This window comes from Sorex fumeus, unplaced genomic scaffold (genome assembly GCF_029834395.1).
Source record: "Sorex fumeus unplaced genomic scaffold, SorFum_2.1 ptg000047l, whole genome shotgun sequence".
In the NCBI taxonomy this organism is placed as follows: Eukaryota; Metazoa; Chordata; class Mammalia; order Eulipotyphla; family Soricidae; genus Sorex; species Sorex fumeus.
The window spans coordinates 5,316,011-5,339,493 of NW_026606104.1; the positions used below are offsets into that span (position 1 = coordinate 5,316,011).

The window sequence follows — 23,483 nt, forward strand, 5'->3', positions numbered from 1 at the left end:
ATGACAATTCTCCTGCCCCCTCCTCACCAAAAAGGAAGGGGATGAGCGAACCCCCCAGGGGGGCAATGCACAGGGGGGGCCCGGGATGCCTCCGTGGGCCCCCTCTGGCAAAAATCAAAGTTTTTCTTAGCTGCTTCCAAGTTAAAGGGTGTGTTGAGGTATCAGAGTTGTAACTCTAGTAAAATTTCCCCTCTCTGGGCCCCCTCCCCAGCTTTCCCAGGTAGGGAGACCAGAGGCGCGGCCCACCCCCCGCAGCAGCCACCGTGCACAGGCCCGGTGCCCTCCCCTTCCCCCTGGCCGATTTCCTAAAGGTGTCCCCGCCCCTCCCCCCGCGGAAAACAGCTGCAAAGCTGGACGCGGGGGGTGCCAGCCCGCGAAGTCGCTGGGGGCCAGGGGCCTAGGAGAATATTCGGATGGCTTGCGTGGCTGTGATGTGGCAGACGGGACACTCGGGGTCCGTCCTCTCGCAGATGCGCACGGCGCACTCCATACAGAAGAGGTTGTGTCCGCAGGGCACCAGGGCGGCGGTCACTTCGCTCTCGAAGCAGACCATGCAATCGCGCCCGCCGCCGGGGCTCCGCAGGCCGGCGCCCCCGAGCTTGGAGAAGCCCTGCAGTGGCTCTCCCGGGGGCCGTCGCGGGAGGCCGGCCAGCTCCTGCCCGGAGGACGAGGCCGGCGAGCGGTGCGCGCCCGGGGGTCCGGCGCGGGCCTTGGCAGAGGAGGATGAGGACGAGGAGGCGGAGGAGAAGAGCACGGAGGTGGGCGTGGCGTTCTCCTGCCCCGCCCAGAGCGGGGGGCTGGTCTCCGCCACTCCGTAGTACACGTCCTGCTTGCCCACCCCGTAACCGGGGAACAGGTATCCTCCGTAGCCGAAGTCGCCGCCCTGCTCACCCAGGCGCGGGGCCTCGAAGCCTGAGTCCACGCCGCACTCGCCGATGCAGCCCAGGCTGTTCTGCCGGAAGGTGGACAGGGGCTTGCAGCCCGGCGGGTGCACGCGCCAGGCCTCGGAGTAGCGGCTGTCCAGCGCGGCCTCGGGGCTGCCGGCCAGAAAGTCGTTCTCGTTGTTGTACTCGAGGATCTTGCCCGTGCGCACCGCGATGTGCGTCTCGATCTCCTCGCGCGCGCGCTCCACGTTGCCCGGGGCCCCCGTGATCTCGAACACCGGGTCGCGGTCGCGGCTGGGCGTGATGATGTAGGTGTTGGTCTGCTGCTGGATCCGCTTGATGGTGGCCCCCTTGGGTCCCACGACCAGCCCCACCACGCGGTAGGGCACCCGCACACGGATGGTCACTTGGCCCGGCAGGGCGGGCGCTACGCCAAAGGCGGCACCAGACTTGTTGCGGGAGGCGCGGATCATGGAGAAGTGCTCGGCTGCAGAGATGATTTCGCGGCGGGCAGTGGCGACATCTTCCCGCCGCCCAGTCACCATGAACACTGGCTCCTCACCCCGCACCGGAGTCTTGATGTAGGTGTTAGTCTTGGCCCGCAATGCCTTAATCTTGCAGCCTGTGGCAGGGTGCAGGAGAGAAGAGAAAAAGAAACTCAGACCAAGCAAGTTTGTTGCACTGGGGCCAGTTAAGCCCCGGAGTTCCCCATCTCTACCCTCAAATAATCCACTCGGCTTTACCCAACCCATCAAGCACAGATTTCAAAAGGTACCAACTTGCCTTGAACCAACAGTTCAATTCCAAGTGGATCCTAGGCACACAGACCCTCCCACACACACCCTTGACTTCAACCCCCCAACTCCTCCCTTAATTCCTCTCTGATACTCCAAATCACTTACACACCCTCCCACCCCCAAATCTCTCACAGGTCAGGGCCTTTCCGCAGAAACACAGAACGCTGGGTACTCTGCAATCTATCTCTCATTTGACCTCCATTCACTACAGGTGCCCTTCAGTTCACTCTAGGCGGGGGCTGCAGGCACCCATCTGTTCCCTGGACCCCAATTCCATTCCCGCCTTCCAGGCATCGGCATCTTAGTGGGTGTCGAATCCATGGCTAGTTTGCAACTACTGGAGAGGGGACTGGGAAAGGCCTGAGCATCAGTTTCAAAGGGCAGAGAAGTGGAACGTTAGTGACATGTGAGGGGCAGCGGGACCCCAGACAGTCCTGCAGAGTGCTCCCGGTGGTGGGTGGATTTTCTGGACTCATCCTCCCGGGACTGAAGCAAGGGAGCAGAGAGATCAGACCAGGAAGAGACCAGAAAGGCCCCAGGGGACAAAGGCACAAAGAGAGAGAGAAGAGGGCCTGGGAGGGTGGCCCCCCAGGGTGCGAATGGCCAAGTCTCTCCTCCCAGCCTCCTCTCCCAGCCAAAGCATGGGGGCGCCTCAGAAGCTCGCCCCACCCGCGCGCGCACACACCACAGAGCAGAGAGTTTGGCCCACACAAGCAGCCAAGGGACAAGCTGTGGCCAGGCAGCCTTGGAAAGCCCTTGTACACGCCCCTTTCACCCACACAGAGCCCAGGTTCCAGCCCCAGCAGCCAGGCACCCAGCTGGCACCATCCTATACAGCTCCCCAACTTCTGCCACCCCACTGTTGGTTCACAGCCTGGGGCCACATGCACGCACCCACACACCCCCACGCCCCCCACAAGGAGGGCCCCAGGCCTTCTCATCACCCTCTCAACCCTCCACCCACAGGCCTGAGGCGAGCTCTTTCTTGCCCTCTTTCCTTCCACTCCAGATGGTTTTGGGAAGATGGGGCGGGCCGGGGCGCCCTCCTCACCTTCAAGAGACGGCAAGAAGGAGAACTTGCTCCTCCTTCCTGGCCTGCCCACCTCTCGGCATTAGCGGGTCCACCTCCTGAGCGGCTGCAAAAGCAGCCCACCCCCACCTCTCCCCACCTCTCCCCACAACTTCTCATGTGGGGCCTGACGGGGGCTCTGTCTCTAAGTTTGGGGTCCAGAGACTCAAGTGAGCGCTAAGTGTCTTTTGGGGCTGAGGGGGTGAGCACGGCAGGCCAGGACTGCAGGGAATAGCAGAGGCGGGTGGGCCTCATGCCCCAGAAGCTTCTCGGGAAGGTGTCACCTGCCCACAGGCCAGCCAGCCACCGCGCGGAGCACGTCAAACCAGAGGGAGGACTCCCTCAGACTTGAGGACAATCCTCCCACTTTTGATGAGAGACAGGCCCAGTGCAGAGGCACAAGAGGAAAGAATGACTCTGTGAAATTCCGGGGGGCCTTCTGGGGACCACCCCCCACCCCCCGGAAAAGAGATGGTGTCCCCACCCAATCTTTGGGCTGCAGGGCCCTAGTTTCTGGCAACAAAAGGGAAGCCAACTTTTGAAGCCAGAAATCTCTGGAGACCGGGCGCCCCTGGGGTGCGGTGGGGGGAGCATAGCCTCCCCTCCTCCATCCCAGATCCCCCTCCCCCAGGAAAAATGCCCCCAAGCCACTGCCACATCCCCAGGGTGGATGAGGTGGATGTGGGGGGGGGCTCCCCTCTTCCTCCTCCCTCACTCCGGCCCGGGGAAGCAGCTCCTCCATTGTTCGGCACGGTGGGACAGCTCCTCCCCCAAGCCAGCCCCTTACAACCCCCAGATTCCGGGCCCCCTCCTGCGACCCCCCAAGGGAGACCGGCAGAGGGAAGGGTCCCCAAGATAGCTCCAATCTGGACCCTCATTAGCACTCTGACTGCAACGGGCCCAGAGATGCAGGAGCCCAGGAGGGTGTGGTAGGAGACCCAGTCCAAGGGGTTAATCTGAGACCCACCCCTCGCACCCCCGCACTAGACGCGGCCACCACCAAATCTCAACCACCCGACCCGGTGTCTCCGGGCCCCAGAAGCCACCCCCCTCCCGCCCGGGGCCACTGGCTCCCCCAGAGACCCCTCTCCAAGCCGTGGACAGCCCAGAACAAAGCCGGAGGGAGGAGAAGAGGTCCACGCCAGGACGTGGCACTTGGTGGCAGGCTCCCCTTCCAGAACCCCACGGACCCGTCAACTTTGGTGCGGGGTGACCACAGCACCTCCTCCTCCCGGCAGCCCCCCTCCCCACCCCTCCCCCAGGCCGGGACCCTCCTAGGAGCCACACCCCCTTCCATTCCTGCACTCAAGCCCAACAAAGACAGATACTCAGTCTGGCTTCCCGGGCTCGGTCTCCCCTCTCAAAGTCTGTAACTCCAAGCAGCGACTGGGGGGTCCCGCGGGCAACCCCTCCCCAAGCCACTAGCGGACACCGCAGCAGGGGCTTCTGAGTAACTCTTGGCACATTCCACCAGTTTTTCGGGTTCGCGGCGGACACCCCCTCCGGGCAGCCTCCCAGGATGGGGAGAGCAGATTCCCCCTCCCCTTTCCCTGTACTACGAGAGGATATTTCTTTGTCTGAGGGCAGAGCCCGGGGGGGGGGGGGGGGGGGGACGGAAAGACTGGCGAAGCGTCCGGCCGGGGTCCCCGGGAACTTTGCGGCACTTGGAAATCGGGGTAGGGGGCGGGTCCCCCTTTGTGCGCCCGGGCCAGCGCCAGCCGCGGGCCAGGAGAGGCGGCGAAGTTCGGCGAGAGGCTGCGGCGCCCCCCGCTCCCGCGCCCGCTTACCTTGCCGGCCCACGATCTCGGCCACGTGCTCCGAGGTGGGCACCGGGACGCACTCGGTGGTGTTGCTGCTTCCCTTGAGGCGCAGCTCGGCCTCCTTGTAGAGCGCGCAGAGCTTGGCGTCGCCGGCCCCTTTGGGGGCGGCGGGGGGCTGCGGCGGGGGGCGCGGCGGGGGCCGCCGGCGGGGCGGCGGGGGGCGCCGCGGGCGGCGGCGGGGCCGGCTGCGGGGGGGCGGCCGGCGGCGCGGGGGCGCCGCCCCCCCCGCCGCCCCCGTCCTCGCCCGCCGTGGGGGCGGGGGGCTCCCCCAAACCCAGGAGGCAGAGTTGGTCGAGAGCCAGCTGGAGGGCGCGCTCGTCTTCCAGGAGCCCTCGGTCCTTGGCGCTCCCCCCGAAACACCCTAGTTCCCCAAAGCCCCCATTTCTTTCCATTATTCCAGATACCACTAGACTAGGCATGGCTAAACAAAAGCTGGGAGAGAGGGAGAGAGAGAGAGGAGAGGGTGGAAGGGAGAAGAGGAGCGCGCAGGGGAGGGGAGAGGAGGGGAGGGGGTGTGGGGAGGGGGAACAAAGAACTGGGGAGGGGGGAGAAAGCGAGATAGAAAGATAGACCCTCCCCCTAAGCCCCCCTCCCCAAACACCCTGTAACCCGACTCCCCTCGCCCCAGCCCCCGGGGTGGGGGTGGGGGGAAAAGAGAAGCAAAACCCAGAAAGCGGATCTCCTCTCCTCTCCGGGGGGAACGGGGGGCGGGGGGCTGCGGGCTCTCGGCCCCCACCCCTCCCGCCTCGGACCCGGGAAGCCTCGAGACCCCGCCGTCCGGACGCCCCCCGAGGCGCCCGCCGCGAGCCCCAGTCCGGGAGCGGCGCTCGGGGGCCCCCAGTAGAGCCCAGCCCCTCGCAGCGCTCAAACTCTTTTGTTTTAAATGAACTGGATGGAGCAGCATGGAACTGACGGGAGGGGGGCGCGCCGGGGGCGCCCGGGGCATGCCGGGAGTTGTAGTCCGCGGGCGCGCGGGGACCGCCGCCTGGACCCGCGGCGGGCGGCCGGGGACGAGCTTGCGGTCCTCCCCCGCGGCCGAGCGACCGGGAGCGGGGGCCGGGGGTGGCGGCCGGGGCCCCCAAGCCCCCTCCCCCGGGGCGAGCTCGCGGAGAGGCGTGGGAGTCCAGAAGGGACCGCGGGCAAAGAGGCGACCGAGCGGGGCCCCCTCCCCGCCGGGGCCCCCTCGAGCCCGCGGCCCGGCCAGGGTTCCTCTTTCTCATGGTAATGAGCGGGGAGCCGGGGCGGGGGGCGGCGCCCCCTCCCCGCCCGCCGCGGCTCCCCGAGTGACCCCGGCGCGGGGCGGCGGGGCGAGGCTCTCCGCAGAGCAGACAAAGCCCGCGGCCGCGATGCGCGGGGCTGTCCGGCTCTGCGCGCGGCGGGGCTCGGCATGGGGGGCGCGGGCTGGAGGCTGGGACCCCCGAGGCCGGGGGCCGGGGTCTGCTCACCCCCCCGCCCCCCGCCGCCGCCCTCCGCCCGCATGCCCACCCGCACCCCGCTCTCGGAGATCCGAGCGGCGCCGCCGGGAGGTGAGTTGGTTCCCGGGGCTCCCGCCCGTGCAGGGCAGCCGGGGCCGCCGGCGGGGCGCGGGGAGGCGGCGAAGGGCTGGACCCGACCAGTGTCGGGGACAGCCGGGAGCACCGGGGGACCGAGGAGGAAGGGGATGGAAGGCGGACGCGGAGCTGAACTTCCCCCAGGGCTCGGCGGTGGGTAGGTTTGGGGGCACCCTGTGCCTTAGACCCCAGCATCACTACCCCTTCCCCCACGGTTCCCTCCGCCGCCGGCCCGCGGGGAGCCGCTAGTTGCGGACACTTGGTGGCGGCGAACGTGAGTTCTGAGCCCCCTCGGACTGCCCGCTTCTCATCTGGGGGAGGGGGGCTGAGTGCGGTCCCAACGTTTCTCCTCCCCTCTCCTCCCGGTACCCGGCTTCAGCGTTTCTCTGGTTCACCGCCTTGAAAAACAAAAGAAAACAAAACAAACAACCTGGACCCTTTGCTAGAACTGTAGGAAAGGCAGTTGAGGTCAAACTTGAAGAACTTCCCCAAAGAGTTTTCTTTTTGTTTGTTTTTGTTTGGGGCCACACCCAACAGTGCTCGGAGCTTTCTCCTGGCTCTGCACTCAGGAATCACTCCTGCGGGGGGATGGGGGGACCCATATGGGGTGCTCGGGGATCCAAAGAGTTTTCTAAGAATGGGTGTCTGCAGTGCCTAGGAAACCAGCAGCCTCTAGGAGTTTGTGAGGTCAAGTCCCCCTGGGTGGGGGTGGAGGGGACAGCTACGATGACCTCATAGATATGGTACTGTGAGGGTGGTGAGGGGGACCCTCACAGTGGTTCCTGGGAAGCAGATGGAGGGGCTGAAGGAAGATGGGTGGGCTTACTGCGTGGCCCACAGACCGACTCTCACTCCTGGACAAGGCAGGGCAGGGCAGGGACTTACATAAGATCAACAGGGGCCCAGAGGGGTAAGACAGCACGGAAGGTGCTGACCTTGCACGCAGCTGACCTGGGTTCAATCCCAGCCTCCCATAGGGTCCCCTGGGCACTGTCAGGAGTGATTTCCTGAGCACAGAGTCGGGTACGGCCTGAGCATGGCAGGATGTGCCCCTCCAAACAAACAAACAAGCAAACAGATGAATGACAAGCTTGTGGGACTGGAAAGAAAAAAAAAATCCCAGCCACGATTGGGAGAGGAAGAATCCAGACACAGGCGCGTGGGGGCGGCTCCACCCCCAGACCTGGCCCCTTTCTGTTATTCCAGGATGGGGGGCACTGGGGGACCGGTGTCTGGGCTCTCCCTGGGGGGCAGATTCCCACTCTGGACATACTCGTTTATCACACATACAGACTGCAGGCCATGGCGCAGGACTGCTTGTGTGCCAGGCATTTGTCACCAGCTGGTCTGGGCCTTCCTGTCCCCCACTGAAAGGAGAGATCCCCCCCAGACACCCCCTTAGATTTGCTCTCCTTCCCCTCACTGTCCCACCAAGCTAATTAACACTGCAGGTTAATGGCCAAGAAGCCTTGGGGACTTGGCCCTGGAGGAAACAGAGGGCAGGAATGGATGAGGGTAGGCCAAGGGGAGTGTGTGGGGAAGCAGGGCTGCCTCCACCCCACTGTCAACCTGGGGCCTCAGGGTCTCATGGGGGCTTCTGACAAATCACCCTCCAGAGGCAGAGGGAGGGGTCCTGCCTGCCCTGGGGGACACGTGTGTGCCAGTGCACCCAGAGGCACGCATCCCCCCTCCTGAAGCCAGGGACACAGTCCTTCATCAGCTCCGCTTCTGTCCCTGGACACTCCTGCAGCCCCGGCCTGGTCCCCAGTTAGGGATGACATGACGGTGGGAGGTCTGGCTTAGAATAAGCTCTCAGAGGCCAGCGTGATAGCACCACGGGCAGGGCACTGGCCCTGCATGCAACTGATCCAGGTTCAACTGCGGGCATCCCATTTGGTCCCCAAAGCCTGCGAGGAGCCTTTCTTGAGCTCAGCCAGGAAGTAAGCCATGGGTACCGCTGGGTGTGGCCCCAAAATAAAACAAAACACCTGTTGGGAACTGGAAGGTTGGCCTGTCACATATGCACGCACACAGCATCTGACTTCAGGCCGAGGAACTTGGTGTGCCTGTGTGCAGATGGTTGAGAGAGTGTGAATGTGTGTGAGTGTGTGTGTCTGTGCGTGAGAGAGAGAGCTTGTGCACATGGATGAAAGAGTGTATGTGTGAGGAACTTGTGTGCCTGTGTGCAAATGAACTGTAGAGTGTGAGTGTGTGTGTGTGTGTGTGTGTGAGAGAGAGAGAGAGAGAGAGAGAAACTTGGGCACATGAATGAGAAAGAGTGTGAGTGTGAGGAACGTGGGTGCCTGCATGCAAGGGCATGAGAGAGAGAGAGAGTGTGTGTGCACAGACCTGGCTCCAGGACAGGAAAGGTGATACATGGGCACATTGTCCAGGGTTCTCATAGAGGCGAGGACAGGGGTAGACCGAGTGGCAATATTTTTTTTTCAAGGGTCACACCCAGTGATGCTCTGGAGTTACTCTTGGCTCTGCACTCAGGAATCACTCCTGGAGGGCTCGGGATTGTATGTGGGATGCCGGGGATTGAACCTGGGTTGGCTGCTTGCAAGGCAAGTGCTCTACCTGCTGTACTATGGCTCTGGCCCTTTCTTCTGAGCAAAACTGCCACCTGTACCCCTCTCTCGGCACTACAGGATTGAAGCCCACACCTGCCACTTGCCTTAGGCCCACACAAGGCTGCCCTCTCTGGGCCTGCACTTGTTGTAGCTGTCAGTCCTCCTCTTCCCAGAATGCCGCCGCCATCTGTGCCAGTCAGCCCAGCCCCTTACCCCTCCCATGCTTGATGCGGGCTCCACTTTTTTTAATTTAAAAAAAATTTAGAGGGCCAGAGCGATACTATAGCAGGTAGGGTGTTTGCCTTGAATGCAGCCAACTCGGATTTGATCCCCGGCATCCCATATAACCCCCTGAACACCAGGAGTAACAGGAGTAACCCCTGAGCATCACAGGGTGTGGCCCAAAAAGCAAAAAAAAAAAAATTTTTTTTGGTTGTGGAGCCACATCTGATTGTGTTCATGGCTCTTTCCTGATGGGCCGGGATGTGGTGGGGATCATATGTAGTGTTGGGGATCAAACCTAGGTCTGCTTTGTGCAAGGCAAGTACCTGAATCTCTGTATTGTCTCTCCAGTCCACCAAAGCTGCTTCCTTCCTTTATCTCACCCTTCCTTCCTTCCTTCCTCCCTCCCTCCCTCCCTCCCTCCCTCCCTCCCTCCCTCCTTCCCTCACTCCCTCTCCACTCAACAGTGCTAAGAGCTTGTTCCTGGCTCTGCCCTCAGGAATTACTCCTGGTGGGGCTCTGGGGACGATATGTGGTACCTGGGATCTAACTTAGATCAGCCACAGACAAGGCATACCTACTATACTATATCTCCAGCTTTGGGCTCCACTTTCTTGGGTGATGGTGGGGTTGGGGGTAGATCACACCCAGCAGTGCTCAGGGCTTACTCTTGGCTTTGTACTCCGGGATCACTCCTGGTAGGGTTCAGGACCATGTGTGGGATCAAATCTGGGATACAACCCAAGTTATCCACATCTAGGCAAGCGCCCCACCCGCGGTACCTTTTGGTCCAGGGTTTCACTTTTTTTTTTTTTTTTTTTTGCTTTTTGGGTCACACCCAGCAATGCACAGGGGTTACTCCTGGCTCATGCACTCAGAAATTACTCCTGGCGGTGCTTGGGGGACCCTATGGGATGCTGGGAATCAAATCTGGGTCAGCTGCATGCAAGGCAAACACCCTACCTGCTGTCGCTCCAGTCCCCAGACTTTCACTTTATGAATGCTCCTCCTTCCTGGGAAGTCCACCCGGCAGTCTAACCACCAAGCTTCCTGTTCAGAGTAAGGCCCGAGTTCTCTCAGCTGGCCAAAACCTATCTGCACATTCTGCTCACATTCCAATTAATCTGCCCTGGGGTAACTGCTTTAGGACGGATGCACCCAAAACTCATCATGGACATCTTCCCCCCCCCCACACACACACGCCGCCCCACTGCTCCCCCTTCCAAGGCAAAGTCACCAGCTGACTCAGAGAATGTGGCCAGACAGGATTGTATGGGAGGGCGAAATAGGTCTTGGGACTTGGAACACTCCCGAGACTGGAGGAGGGAGGAGGCCCTTGCAGGACCAGATCTCCAAAGCCTTTGAAGGCCCAGCCTGGAGTTTGGATCAGGAGGGACAAATACTTTTGTTCCCCCAGAGACAGACTGCACTGTTTGCTGTCCCCAGGGACCGCAACTCCGGGGGCAGGGGCAATGCGGCCCCGGGACAGCTGGCTAACAGGGCCCCCCTGGGACTTGGGGCCGGACCTAGGCGTCCAGGAGGCGGGTGATACCCGAGCTGTGACAGTTGGTCCCTAGATTCCCCACCCAGTGGCGCCAGCTCTGGTTTCGGGTTAGGGGGAGAAGGAAGGGCATCCGCCCATGTGGGGTGCTTGCTTGGGGCACAGGGAAGCCATAGAACATGGCCTTAGGGCCTGAGGATTGAGGTGCGTGCCAGCCACATGCCCAACACTGCATGGCTCCCGAGCACCCCTGGGGGCAGCCCTGGGGTACCCTCAGCATGCCTGAGGTGAGCCTGAAGACCCCAAGCACCACAGGCCAGAGCAGCCCTGCACCCTTGAGCCCTGGCACGGAGTTGCCAGCCTATTTGGCCGAGAAGCACTGGGGGTGGCCTCAGCCCCCTAAGTACTGCTGATGAGTGACCCCACAATAATAGGGAAGAAATCAGAAATAAAACACATGGGGCCAGAGAGATAGCACTAAGCATAAGGCTCTTGTCTTGAATTTGAGCTGATTGGAGCACCCCATATGGTCCCCCATCCCTGCTGGGAGTGATCTCTGAGTGCAGAGCCTGGAGTAAGCCCTGGACACCGCTGGGTGTGGTCCCAAACCAATACTAATAATGATAATGATATAAAATGCCCTGGGCAGATTGTTCAGAGATTTTTCCAGAACCCTGTCAGCCACGCCCAGCACTGGTACAAATGGGGGACGTTTAAACATGAAGCAAACATAAGACACAATTTGGCACATAAATGAGTGCGTTGATAGTACAGTGGGTAAGTCTCATGCCTTGCACACGGTCAACTCAGGTTTGATCCCTGGCACTGTACAGGGTTCACCGAGCACTGTCAGGGGTGGTCCCTGAACATAGCCCGGAGTAAGTCCTGAGCACTGCCAGGTGTGGCCTCTAAAACCAGAAAAAAAGCAAAGGACATTGAATAGATAAAACATCCTGCCTTGCTAGAGCTCATTGTGTGAGAGAATGAACAAATGAGTGAGTGAATGAGTGATTGAGCGAGCGAATGAGTGAGTGGATGGCTTCATCAGCGATGTGAGGATCTGGGTGTAGAGACAAGAAACAGGCCTGAGAACAGGTCCTGTGCCTCTCTCTTGCCATCTGTTCTGTCATGCTTCCGTTTTCAGGAAAGGGAAGAGGAAGTCGGGTGGGTGGGAAGGCACTGTTTATGGCCAGGCTCCCTCTCCCGTCTTGGCAGATGAAGACGAAATCTTATGTCATCATTGTCACGACTGGAGAGAATGGGTTCCGCGTGTCTGCTTAGCGTGAGGGGCTGGCGGCTCAGAGGTTTGCTCCCTTGCTCAGAACCCACAGCCAGCAGGTCCCCCATGGTCAGCCTCTGTCCCGAGCCCAGGGGTGACAGTACCTTGCCGTGTGTGCCTGGAAGCCAAGGACGAGGGTGAGGCTGGGGCAGTTTGGAGAGATTTCCTCTTTGTTTCTTGGTTTGGGGGCCACGCCTGGCGGTGCTCAGGGCTCCTGGCTCTGTGCCCAGGAATTGGACTCAGGTCCACTGTGTGCAGGGCAAGTGCCTTCCTCTCTGCACCATCTCTCTGGCCCCGGAGAAACTGGATGGATTTGGAGTCCCTGTAGGGTGAAAGCAGTTCATGAGAAGGGAGAGGACGGGAGGTCTGAGTGGAGGCTGGTGTCAGAGGAGGTTTGCTCCGGGGTCGCTGCCTGCGTCTGGAGGAGCAGGGACAGGAGGCAAAGCATCTCTGAGCACTGGCCACAAGGTGGCGCTGCGGGCCTGCCGCTAGGAGCGACTCCAGTTGGGACCCCCAGAGCCCATTCTCAACCCCTCATCCCCACCCGAAGGGCCGCCTGCTCTGTCTGCCCAGGTGACATCCCAAGCCTTCATCTTGCCCTTCTGGCAAGGACATCCACATTGTAAGGAGAACGAGGCTGCCTCAAGTGCTGGGGCCATGCAGATCTCCAGCTGCCCCCGCAGATCCTGGGGAGACAGTCGCGGCTGCAGAAACAGGCACTTAAGTCCCTAAAACCTGGGTCTGCGGCGAATACCCATACTACCTACATAATAAGGAGTTAACATTATTCGTCCAGGGGCTGGAGAGAGCCTTGGCATAGGGCAGTTTGATCCTGGGCACTGAGCCCGAGTCCCACCAGGAGTGATCCCCGAGCCAGGAGTAGACCTGAGCTCAGGGGTGACTCCTTCACCTCCACATTCTTCTCACTACATTCACAGTTACAGACCCCAGGGTCAGACTGGAACCCCTGTCCCAAGGGTCAGGGGATGCCACAGAAGCAGGTAGAGCCTGTCGTTTCTGACAGCGGTGGTCACTATGGAGAAAAATAAAAGCAGATCATGGGGATGAAGGGGAGAGGTGGCTGGATCTGGACGGTCATGTGAGAATCTCGCCATTTCGAGAGCACAGCGCCTGGCATTGTGGGACAAAGGTTCTTTTGCTTCCATCCCTCTGTCTGGAGTTCCCCTTCCTGAGCCTCCTGTCTGCGCCTTGGGCCCGCCACCAGCTGGCTCCGAGCTTAGTTTCTCCTGGTGGCTCCACCGGCCTGACCCCACGCTCAGCCCTGCCCCCAGCTTCCTGTCAGTGGCCCACCCCCTGCTTACTCAAGGCTGGAATATGGATCCAGCAGCCATTCCTGCCTTTTCCCCAACTTCCTCCCTACCCAGCCCGTCGTCCCAACTTCGCCCCAGGTGGTTTCCTGAGCCCTTCAGTCCCAGCTTCCTAACTTCCTGGTCCAACTTTCGTCCCGCCCTGCCTCAGGAGCCTCTACCCGGCCTCCTTTCTCTCTCTGACCCCTCCTGCACTGTCCAATCCACTCTGCACACGGTGACCAGAGCGATCACTTCAAAGAAACGAGGCGGAGGGGGCTGGAGAGAGGGCAGCAAACAAGGCACTTGCCCTCACTGTAGCTGAACCAGGTTTTGATCCCTCACACCATTAGGATTAATCCCTGAGCTCAGACCCAGGAGTAAGCCCTGTTAGAGCCCTAAGTGCCAGATAGAACCTTAAGTGCCCCCCCCAACAAACAACAACAACAACAACAAAAACTAAATAAAAACAGTAGAAGAAATTAATTGCAGGGCTAGAGAGTGAGTACATGGGGCAGGAGCACTTGCCCTAATGCAGCTGACTTCAGTTGGATCCTTGGAACCCCATATGTTCCCCCGAGCACTGCCAGGAGTGATCCCTGAGCACAGAGCCAGGAGTAAGCCCTGAGCGTCACTAGTTGTGCCCCCACTCTCCAAATAATAAAAGAAGGAAATGGGGGCCTGAGGGATAGTGAGTAGGGTTTGCTTTGCACGTTGACTGGGGCTCAATGCCTGGCTTCCCTTGTGGACCCTCGGGCCCTGCCAGGAATAAGCACCATCAGGTATGGCCTCCAAAATTAAGAAAAAAAAGTCCCCGGTTCCCCCATAGGATCCTCCTGAGTGCAGAGCCAGGAGTAAATCCTGTATGGCTCAAAACGAAAACAAAAAAGAAAGAAATGAAGAGGGCCAGGATGTGGCTCAGCTCTTGCATATTAGGGGCTCTGTCTTCTATCCCTGACACTGCAAGGAACTTGCAAGTTAAAAGAAACAACTTGGATCAGGAAAGTCTCTCCTTGAAAGTGTATCAGTTTTTGATTGCCATTAGATCAGAGACGAGAGGCTTCATAGGCATAGAATGTCCTTAGGTCAGAGTTAGGGCAACGGGGAAGGCACTGCCTTACATGTCCCCCACCTGGATTCAATCCATGGCACCATGTGGCATCCCCAAGCCCACCAGGAGTGACCCCAGAGCACTGAGCCTGGAGTTGCTCTGAGCACTGGCAAGTGTGGCCCCAAAATCATTTTTTGTATGTTTGGTTTCTGTTGTTTTGTTTTGCTTTTTGGGTCACACCCAGCAATGTTCAGGGGTTACTCCTGACTCTGCACTCAGGAATTACTCCCAGTGGGGCTTGGGGACCATATGGTATGCCAGGGATTGAACCCAGGTTGGCCTCATGAAAGGCAAATGCCCTACCTGTTATACTGTCACTCTAGCCCCCAAAGGTAAAGGTAAAGGTAAAGGCCCTCCTGTTGATCGTCGATTTGCTCGAGCGGGCCCAGTAACGTCTCCATTGGAGACTTTGTTGTTACTGTGTTTGGCATATTGAATACTCTCGGTAGCTTGCCGGGCTCTCGGAGAGGGCTGGAGCGATAGCACAGCGGGTAGGGCGTTCGCCTTACAAGCGGCCAACATGGCCGACCCGAGTTCGATTCCTCCGCCCCTCTCGGAGAGCCCGGCAAGCTACCGAGAGTATTCGATATGCCAGACACAGTAACAACAAAGTCTCCAATGGAGACCTTACTGGGCCCGCTCGAGCAAATCTAGCCCCCAAAATAATTTTAAACTTTTTAAAAAATAGTTTTGTTCTTTGGGCCATGCCTAGCTGTGCTCAGGGCTAAATTCTGGCTCTATGCTCAGAGATTACTACTGACAGAGCTTGGGGACCATATGGGATGCTGGGCCTTATGCGAGGCAAGCACCCTACCCCCTATACTATCACTCTAGAACCTGAATTTTTTTTTAATTGGTGGGGGTGGGGTGGAGAGGCCCATGATGTTCAGGGGCTATCTTTCTTTCTTTTTCTTTCTTTCTTTCTTTCTTTATTCCTTTTTTCTTTCTTTATTTATTTCCTTCTTTCTTTTTTTCTTTCTTTCTTCCTTTCTTCCTTTCTTTCTTCCTTTTTTCTTTCTTCCTTTATTTCCTTCTCTCTTTTCTCTTTCTTTTTTTCTTTCTTTTTTCCTTTCTTTGCTTTTGGGTCACACCTGGTGATGCTCAGGGCTACTCCTGGTTCTACACTCAGAAATTACTCCTGGCGGTGCTCGGGGGACCATATGGGGTGCCTGTGATTAAACCTGGGTTGGCCGCATGCAGGGCAAATGCCCTCCCTGCTGTCCCATCACTCTGGCTGCTCAGGAGCTATTTCTTCTTCTGGGATTATTTCTTGTTCTTTGCTCAAGATTGACCCTCAGAGGTGCTCAGGGAGATTTGAACTGGAGTCAACCACATTCAACCACATTACCTTCTGATCTATCTCTCCAACCTGGAAATGGAACTATATTTTGTTGTTGTTGGGTCACACCCAGCAATACTCAGGGGTTACTTCTGGCTCTGCGCTCAGGAATCACTCCTGGCATGACTCAGGGGACCATATGGGGTGCTGGGACTCGAACCCAGGTCAGCCACATGCAAGGCAGGTACCTTACACGCTGGTCTATCTCTCTGGCGCCGGGATTGAACTATTTTAAGCAATCTCCCTGTCCGAGACAATTATTTTTAGCGGGGAAGGGGAAGGTTTGGGCCACACCCAGTGGTGCTCAGGACTTAACTCCTGGCTCTGTGCTCACGAATCCCTGCTGGTGGGGCTTGGGGGAAGCCTATGGGTTACTAGGACCGAACCTGGGTTGGCTGCATGCAAGGCAAGCGCCTTAACCCTGTGCCAGCTCTGTCTGGGCCAGTTTTTCCACGCCCACAACTTCCGGTCCTGGAGCCCTCTCTCCCTCAGGGCTCCTCAGGCCGCAGGGAGAGTGACTGTCCTGCTGCTTTAAGCCCTGAGTAAATTACCTAACCTCTCTGAACCTGCTTTCTCCGGCTATAAAATGAAGGTAATCATGGCAATTACCTCATGGGATTGTTGTGTGATGAATAGACAAAGGCATGTGGAGTGCTTCCGGAAGCTGTACACAGAAAGCGCCCAATTCATGCAGCCTGTTATTTGGGACTCAGGGTGACCCTCCCTTCCTCCGAGATCCTCTGCCCTCCTCCCTCCCCACCTCCCTCTTTGAGGCACTCAAGGCTCTTTAATTGCTTATTCCACAGGGATCGGGAGCCCTCTGGGGCACTAGATATAAATACATTCGGGTGAATGAATGATGGGAAGGTGCTTGCAGCTGCAAAGGGACCCCAGCCAGGATTAAGCCCTAGGCGGGTAGGCCCTGAGAAGGTGAGGCTGGTCCCAGCTGGGCCAGCAGATGGCGCCAGCGCCCGCCCATCTCTGCCCGTGGCCACCTCCCTTGCCCAGACAGGCCCAGGCAGCTCTCCTGTCCCAGCACGGGCCAGTGTGAATTTGAATTTTAGCTGGACAGAAGAGGCCCGGGGACCTGCCCTTCCTCAGTGCAGGGGTGCGGTACAGGGGAGAGTGCCCGCTGGGGAAGCCGTGGCTGCGGGCTGCAGGCGTCAACCGCAGCGTGGGGTGCTCGAGGTGGGAAGTGGTTGCCCCTGACAAGTCGAGAGCTGAGATCTCGGACGCACACACCTTGTGGGGCAGCAGTGTGGCGAAATGAATGGGCCAGCGAGGAAGGGGGAACCTGTTGCTGTGGTGACACAGTGTTGATGGGGAGGAGGTGGGGACGCCCAGGTCCTTGGGGCCTGCGGGTGATTCACCACAGGAAAGGGAAGGCTGCGGCCAGCCGGGTGCTTCTCTGCTCTCCATGTGGCCCCGCCACAGCCCGGCCCTGGCGTCGGCGCTCTACCAGGGCCAGGAGGGGAAGGAGGCACTGCCAAGGGCGGACGCGGTAGGCTCCTGTCCACGGTGTACCCAGGGCCCAGCCAGCCCGCTTCCGGAAGGGGAGCCCAGCTCCCTGGCCATGGGGGACACAGGCAGCCCCTGCAGAGCAAGACTAGGGCAAATGGAGGACCATCAGCTTGCAACCAAGCCCTGCAAACCCGGGAAACAGAAGGAAGAACAGGGAGATAGAGGCCACGAGTGTGGCCAGCTGGGGCAAGAGGAGGTAGTCAGGGCTAGAGAGAGCACAGTGGGCAGGGCGCCCGCTTTGCATGCAGCAGACCCAGCTTCCATACCCAGTATCCCAAAGCATCCTCTGAGCCCCGCCAGGAATGATCCCTGAACAACGCCAGGTATGGCCCAAACAACAACAGAAGCACAGGGTCAGGGGTCTCTGCAGGGTCCCTCAGCCTCTTGCCTGTTCTGTCGCCTGCCCACCCCATGCCAATGAGCAGAGGACATCTGCAGTAACCACCGCGTCTTCCCTGCTCTGGCCTTGCATGAGTGCACATGTGTATGAGAAGAACACATGCATTCGGGTCTGCCACTTATTTATTTTTTTTCTTGCTTTTTGGCTCACACCAGCAATGCTCAGGGGCTACTCCTGGCTCTGCACTCAGGAATTACTTCTGGCAGTGCTTGGGGGACCATATGGGATGCCAGGAATTGAACTTGGGTCTGCTGCAGGCAAGGTAAACGCCCTACCTGCTGTACTGTCACTCTGGCCCCAGGTCTGCCCACTTATTCCCACCCCAGGCCTGTCAGTGGTTTCTTTCTGCTGTTTATGGTTCTCTCCGCTGTCAGTGGTACGGAGACGGTGCACAAGCTCGGCTACAGAGTTTGCACCTGGTCGCTGAGAAGCGCACAGCTGTAGCCACGACAGTGGTACACTCAGCTCGGTGCTCCCGGAGGGCTGTGCTCCTTCCAGTGTGCGCCTCAAACAGCAGCTGCCAAGATTATCCTAGCACATGTAGGGCAGCAAAATCTGCCTTTGGGATCACACGCTTGTAAGGCCGCACTCCAAGCCCCTGCGCTATTCCTCTAGGCCGACCATCTCGTCCCTTTTAACTTGCAGGGTCCCACAATGTGTGTGTGTGTGTGTGTGTGTTATTTAATTTTTGGAGGAAATTCAGCAGAGCTAAGCACAACTCAGGCTTATTCGTGGCTGTGTTCAGGGATCACTCCAGGCAGGCTCCGGGGATCATCTGTGATGCTGGGAATACAACCTGGCTTGGCCACATGCAAGGCAAATGCCCTGCCCTCTGTGTGTGTTTGAGAGGGGTCAGCAGCACCTGGTGGTGCTCAGGAGTGACCCCTGGCCGTCCCTGAGGGGACCCCATACTCGGTGTTGAGGAACAGACACAGGCAAGGCCAGCACCTGCTATACTATCTCTCCGTCCTGGTGCTTAGTTTTGATTTATTTTTATTTGGGGGGGATTGATGCCCAGTGGTGTTCAGTGGCGGCTCCGGGCTCTATGCCCAGGTGTTTTAGGACCATGTGGTACCAGGGACTGAACAGACATGGCCACATGCAGCAAGGGCCTTCCTTAGCCCTGGTCTGTCTCAGTGTTCAGTTTTGAGTTTTGGGCCATCCCTGGGACACCCAGGGCAGCATGCATGCACTCCCTTGAGCCAACTCCCTGCACCCGAGCCCCACGGTTTCAGTCTGAAAGGTCCCTGTGGCATGCAAGAGGGACGCCCCCATGTCACTGTCTCTTCCTCTGCCCTAGGAGGGCAGGGGACTGTGGTTTCCGCCATCTCCAGTCGAATTCTGGTTTATTCTGAGGGTAAGGAGCTCAGTCCTAAAGGTGCCCTGAGCCATCACTGCAAGGCGACAGGGAGGGTTAGCGACAGACAGGACAAGAGCCCCTCTCTCCTGACTTCAGAGGAAGTGGGGGTACCTGCACATAGCGAGCGTGTGGAAGTAAGGGGAGTCATCCCTGCCCCACTGTGTGACGGGGAATAATGTAGGGGAGATCACCAGTGAGATTCAGGGTCACGGGTTCTGAGGTCACTGTGTAACTTCAAGGAAATCACCTGCAAATCACCTGCCCCTCTGACCCCCACTGATATTGCGGGTGCCTACCTGCGGATGGCACATAGTGAGGTGATGGGCAGGAACTTGTATGTGTGTGTTTGTGTGAGGTGACATCATGTTCTCGGTTGCCAGGGAAGAGAAGACTGAGTAGTCCTGGCCAATCTGGGAGCTGGAGCTGTGGCCAGCCGAGGCCCAGCAGAGGCGAGGTGGGGCAAAGCTGAAGTGCTGACCTTTGATCCTTAGGGAACTTTTATTTTGGGGGTCCACAACTCCTGACTCTGCACCCAGCCCCTCCCCTGGCAGTGCTCGGGGGACCATGTGGAGGGATCCAACCCAAACGCCCTACCTTGTGTGCTGTTGCTCGGCCCCTGGTTTTCAAGGAACTGTTGACAAGTGCAGGCTGCAGCCTCCTCCAGGTGTGGTGGGGAGGACTGGCAGGTTCCTGCGACCCCGGGGGTGCCCAGAGGCTGTGGGAAGCCAGCACTAATTAGCTCTTACTCCCTAATTGGGCATAATCACCTCCTTGTGATCAGCAATTAGGAGGTGCTTCCATTAGCACGGGGAGGGGGTGGTGGCTCAGATGGGGTGTCTGAGCTCCCGTGTGGGCAGATGGAGCTGCTCCTGCCGCCCAGCCCAAACTCCCTGTCCTGCCCAGTGGGCATGGGGCTGGGCACCTCCAGGTCCCCATCTAGTCTGTGACTTTCCTGCCTCAGTTGGCCTGCCCTGGTGGCCTTTTATTTTTATTTATTATCATTATTTTGGGGGGGTTGGGAGCCACCCCCAGTGGGACCATACGGGGTGCTGGGGATTGAACCCAGGTCACTCACTTGCAAGGCAGGTGCCCTCCCTGCTGTGCTATGGCCCGGCCCTCCCCAGCGTTGGCCTTTTCTGTCCTGAGATCTGGGCTCTGGACCAGCCTCTCCCTCTGCGCCCTCTGCAGCTCGGGTGACAGCTCAGGGATGTCAGAGCTGAGTTCTGGGGCTTGAATTCCACCGACTGGGTGTGTGGCCTTGGACCCCGTGTACTTTCTTTCTCATCTGGAGAACGGAGCTGACAGCAGGCCTCCGGGCAGGGCAGAAGGTGCCACAGCCTACCTGGCCCTGGCAGGCCCAATCCAGCCTTGCCACCTCGGAAGTGACAGAGGCAAAGTCCAAGCAAAGGGCACTTTGAATGCAGGAGACCCAGCACCGCATGGTTCGTGAGCACTGGGAGTGAGCCCTGTGTGACCCCCCCCCACCACCACCCAAGGAAACAAACAAAAAAATGACAAATCTACTGACAACTGGAAAGAGGTCTGCCTGTGCCTGCCCCACACCAGTTAACACATCAAAGTAGCTGTATGAGAAATGAAATAAAGTGCTGGCCTTGCATGAGGCCAACTCCGACTCAATCCCCGGCACCACACAGGGTCCCCGAACCCTGCCAGGAGTGATCCCCGAGCATAGAGCCAGGAGGAAGCCTTTAACACCACACTGCTGTGCGCCCCCCAAATTAAAACATAAAAAAGGCTTTTAAATATCAAACTATCTGAGAGGTTGTGTTGCTCCCAAGAGAGGTTGATGCCCAGTGAAGCTTATAAAACCATGATGGCTGGGCTGGAGAGATAATAGGGCATCGAGGGGCTTGCCTTGCGCACAGCTGACCCAGGATCGATGCCCAGAACCACAGACGGTCCCCTGAGCCCTGCCAGGAGCACGAACCCAGGAGGAAGCCCTGAGCACTGCTGGGTGGGGCTTTGCGATAATACGGTGAGGAGGCACAGAACTGATCCGGGTTTCATCCCAGGCATCCCATAGCTTCAAGCCCTGCCAGGAGTGCTCCTGAGCACAGAACCAGCAGCAGGTGCTGAGCACAATTGGGTGTGACCCTAAAACAAACCCAAAAAGCACTACCAAACTAAAACCAAACAAAAAACTCTACAGACTGGTCTCAAAGGGTCCCCCAACCTGACTCCTGGTAACTCCCTATTGGTCCTTCCCCCACCCTGGGGGCACCCCTGCAGGCTAGCAGGCAGCTCCCCCACTCCCCTGGCCCTCCCTTCTATAATGTGGTACTCAGGACCTTGCCCTGCTCACCTCCCCAGGCTGGGAGATAATGTCACCAGTGATAGGACCTGCTATAAAGGGCAGCAATTAGAGACTTCCTCCCCTCAATCAACATTTACAGAGGGGGCAGGTGACCCCACTTCCTTCACACATCTTCATTACTGAGTCAGAGGCTCCTGGGGACTCCAACCCTGATGCACAGCTTCTTGGGCAACCTGTTTGGGGTTTGTTTTTGTAGCTGTTGCTCGAAACAGAGGAGCCAGTGAGCCGGGGAGCTGGGGCAGGCCCTGGCTCAGGGGCTAAGATGGCCCCATGCACAGGGTGCCCCTGGGCGTGGGGCAGGGCCAGCAGTGAGGAGGCACCGAGGCGCCCTAGCAGTCAGGAATCGTGCTCTTGCTTGCGTTTGGTTTGAGTGGGGGCCACATCTAGGAGTGCTCGGGGGCCAGTCCTGGTTGGGCCCAGGGGACACTGTGGCTGCGTGCAAGGCCAGTGTCCTGGCCTCTGTGCGCCATCTCTGTGGCCTGTAGAATTGCATGTGGCAGAGTGGGGGGCACGGTGGGGAAGGGGGGAGATTCGAGGACTCTGCGGGCTGAGCTCACTTTGCCTGCAGCAGCCCTGGGTCCTGCCCCAGCACCGCAGGGTCCCCAGCACGCACTGGAGTGGCCTCAAAAGAGAGAGTGAGGAGAGCCCCTCAGGCACAGGGACAGTGACAACATGGCCACTGTCAGCTGAGCCTGGGGGCCGGGGTCAGAGGGCAAAGCCTGGAAGGAACCACAGGGTGGACTTGGGCATGGGGAGGGCAGTGGGGGTGGGTCTCGGAGGGGTGACTGCACCCCTGGGGAGAGGGACTCTGTTACCATCACAGCCCTGGGGGATTGGGCTGCTCCCGCTTGGGAAAGGTGGGGCCCCGGGAATGAGCTGCAGAGAGATACCCAGGGACCCCCCCCAGAACCTGGGGCTCTCAGGTTGGGGGGAGAGAGGGCCTGGGTGCTGTGGGGACACTTGGACTCCAACTAGGTGCAGGCTGGAAGCTTGGGGCCCTCTGGACCCACGGAGGCGCGGGTTGGCCTCCCAGAATTTTCTGAAATGCATGCCCATCCAGGGCTGCTTCGGGAAGCCAGGGAGTTCCCTACTCCCAGACCCATGCCCACCTGGCCTGCCAGGGTCCCCTGGACACGTGCTCCGTGGGCTTGGGGGTCCACTGGGCGTCTGGTCACGCTGTGCAGTGCCAGTTCCGGGAACTTGTGGGAGCTGAGAACTGCCTCAGGGCTGGCCCCACTGCTCAGCCCCACCCTGTCCCCTCCCTGGCGCCTCTCAGCCTCCTCTGCCCCCTCCAGACCCCCCCACCCCCAAGCCTGGTCTCTGGGATAATGTGATTCGAATTAACTCCTGGGAGCTGAGGCAGGAAAGGGGGGCGGTGGGGAGGGGGCATGAGTCACGCTTCCATGTGTGTTTCCAAACTTTCCGATGAGAATCTGCAGAACAACACCCAGTGGGCTGCCAGCTTGGGCCAGTTCTCGGGGGTCCCTCCCCCACGTGGGGGCCACTGGGTTTCTGGGGGGGACGTGTCCCAATGACACACTCTCCTCTTTGCAGGCCGACCCATGGGGCCCACCACCACCTGGGCTCCCCAACAGCCCCCAGCAACACCAGGGTGCCTGGGCCAGGAGCACCCTCTCTGCCCTGGCGGTCCCCCGCCCGCCTCTGCACCCCAGTTTCCAGAGCACAGCGGAGCAGGGGCCTCAGCCCGCGCGGTGGGTAAGGAAGAGCAGCTCTTGTGTACCTGGGATGCTGGACCTTGGGAGGGCTCTCGGGACCCCATCCAGCCAGAGAGACAGGGCTCAGCCTGGGGAGGGCTGGCTGGCTGGCGTGAGGGCAGTGGGGGAGGGGTGTCCCTTCAGGCCCCAAACCCCACTTCCCCGAAAGCTGCCATCTGCTTCCTCAGGGGTCCCGCCTCCCTGTTTCTCTCCCCTGCCCCCAGGGAGGGCCCCCCAGCTTCTGACTAATCCTTCCTGGCAGCAGCTGCGTGTCCTGCCCGCTGCGCCCGTGCCAGCGACAGCCCCTGTCACATGGGCCACATCTGGCCTCATCCCTCCCTGTCCTGTGCCCGAGGGCCCAGAGCAGGGAGTGCTCCTGAAGACCCTGCTCCTCTGGGTCCAGTGGTGACCCTCAATAGCCCCTCCCCAGACCCTGACCATGCCCTCCGCTCCCACCTGCGGCCTCCTTCAACCTCTATTCTGCTGGGACCACCTGACCCTCCCCTGCCTCGCCCCAGGAGCGTTGAGTCCCGTGCCAGCAGCACACGGGGCTGGCTTGGGGCATCAGGCAAAGTTGTGGCCACCGCAGCTGCCGGCAGGATGTGGGGCTTGGGGGAGGAGTCTGGCCGCTCAGGGGCTCAATCCCCCAGCTCCACCCACCGGCCCACTGCTAGCTTCATCCTGGGGGTGGGGGGAAGGG

At 59.5% G+C, this 23,483-nt stretch overlaps 2 protein-coding genes across 4 annotated transcripts in view; one reads left to right on the forward strand and one right to left on the reverse strand.

Moving 5' to 3' along the window:
• Window positions 1-394: 394 nt before the first annotated feature.
• Window positions 395-5,425, reverse strand: MEX3A (mex-3 RNA binding family member A). Its single transcript, XM_056122993.1, is given in 3 exon segments — window positions 395-1,506; window positions 4,538-4,697; window positions 4,699-5,425. Coding segments are annotated over 3 exon segments (1,560 nt in total). The 5' UTR covers window positions 4,990-5,425; the 3' UTR covers window positions 395-397.
• A 138-nt stretch (window positions 5,426-5,563) lies between these two features.
• LMNA (lamin A/C) overlaps window positions 5,564-23,483 on the forward strand; it is a 44,853-nt gene continuing 26,933 nt past the window's right edge. Inside the window, exons 1-2 of one of the 3 annotated variants that reach the window (XM_056122989.1) lie at window positions 5,564-6,096; window positions 22,623-22,784. The gene's annotated coding sequence lies outside the window, so the exon portion shown is untranslated. Of the gene's footprint in view, window positions 6,097-6,136; window positions 6,278-22,622; window positions 22,785-23,483 lie in introns of those variants that run through there. The other 2 variants (XM_056122990.1, XM_056122991.1) reach the window with 2 other exon arrangements.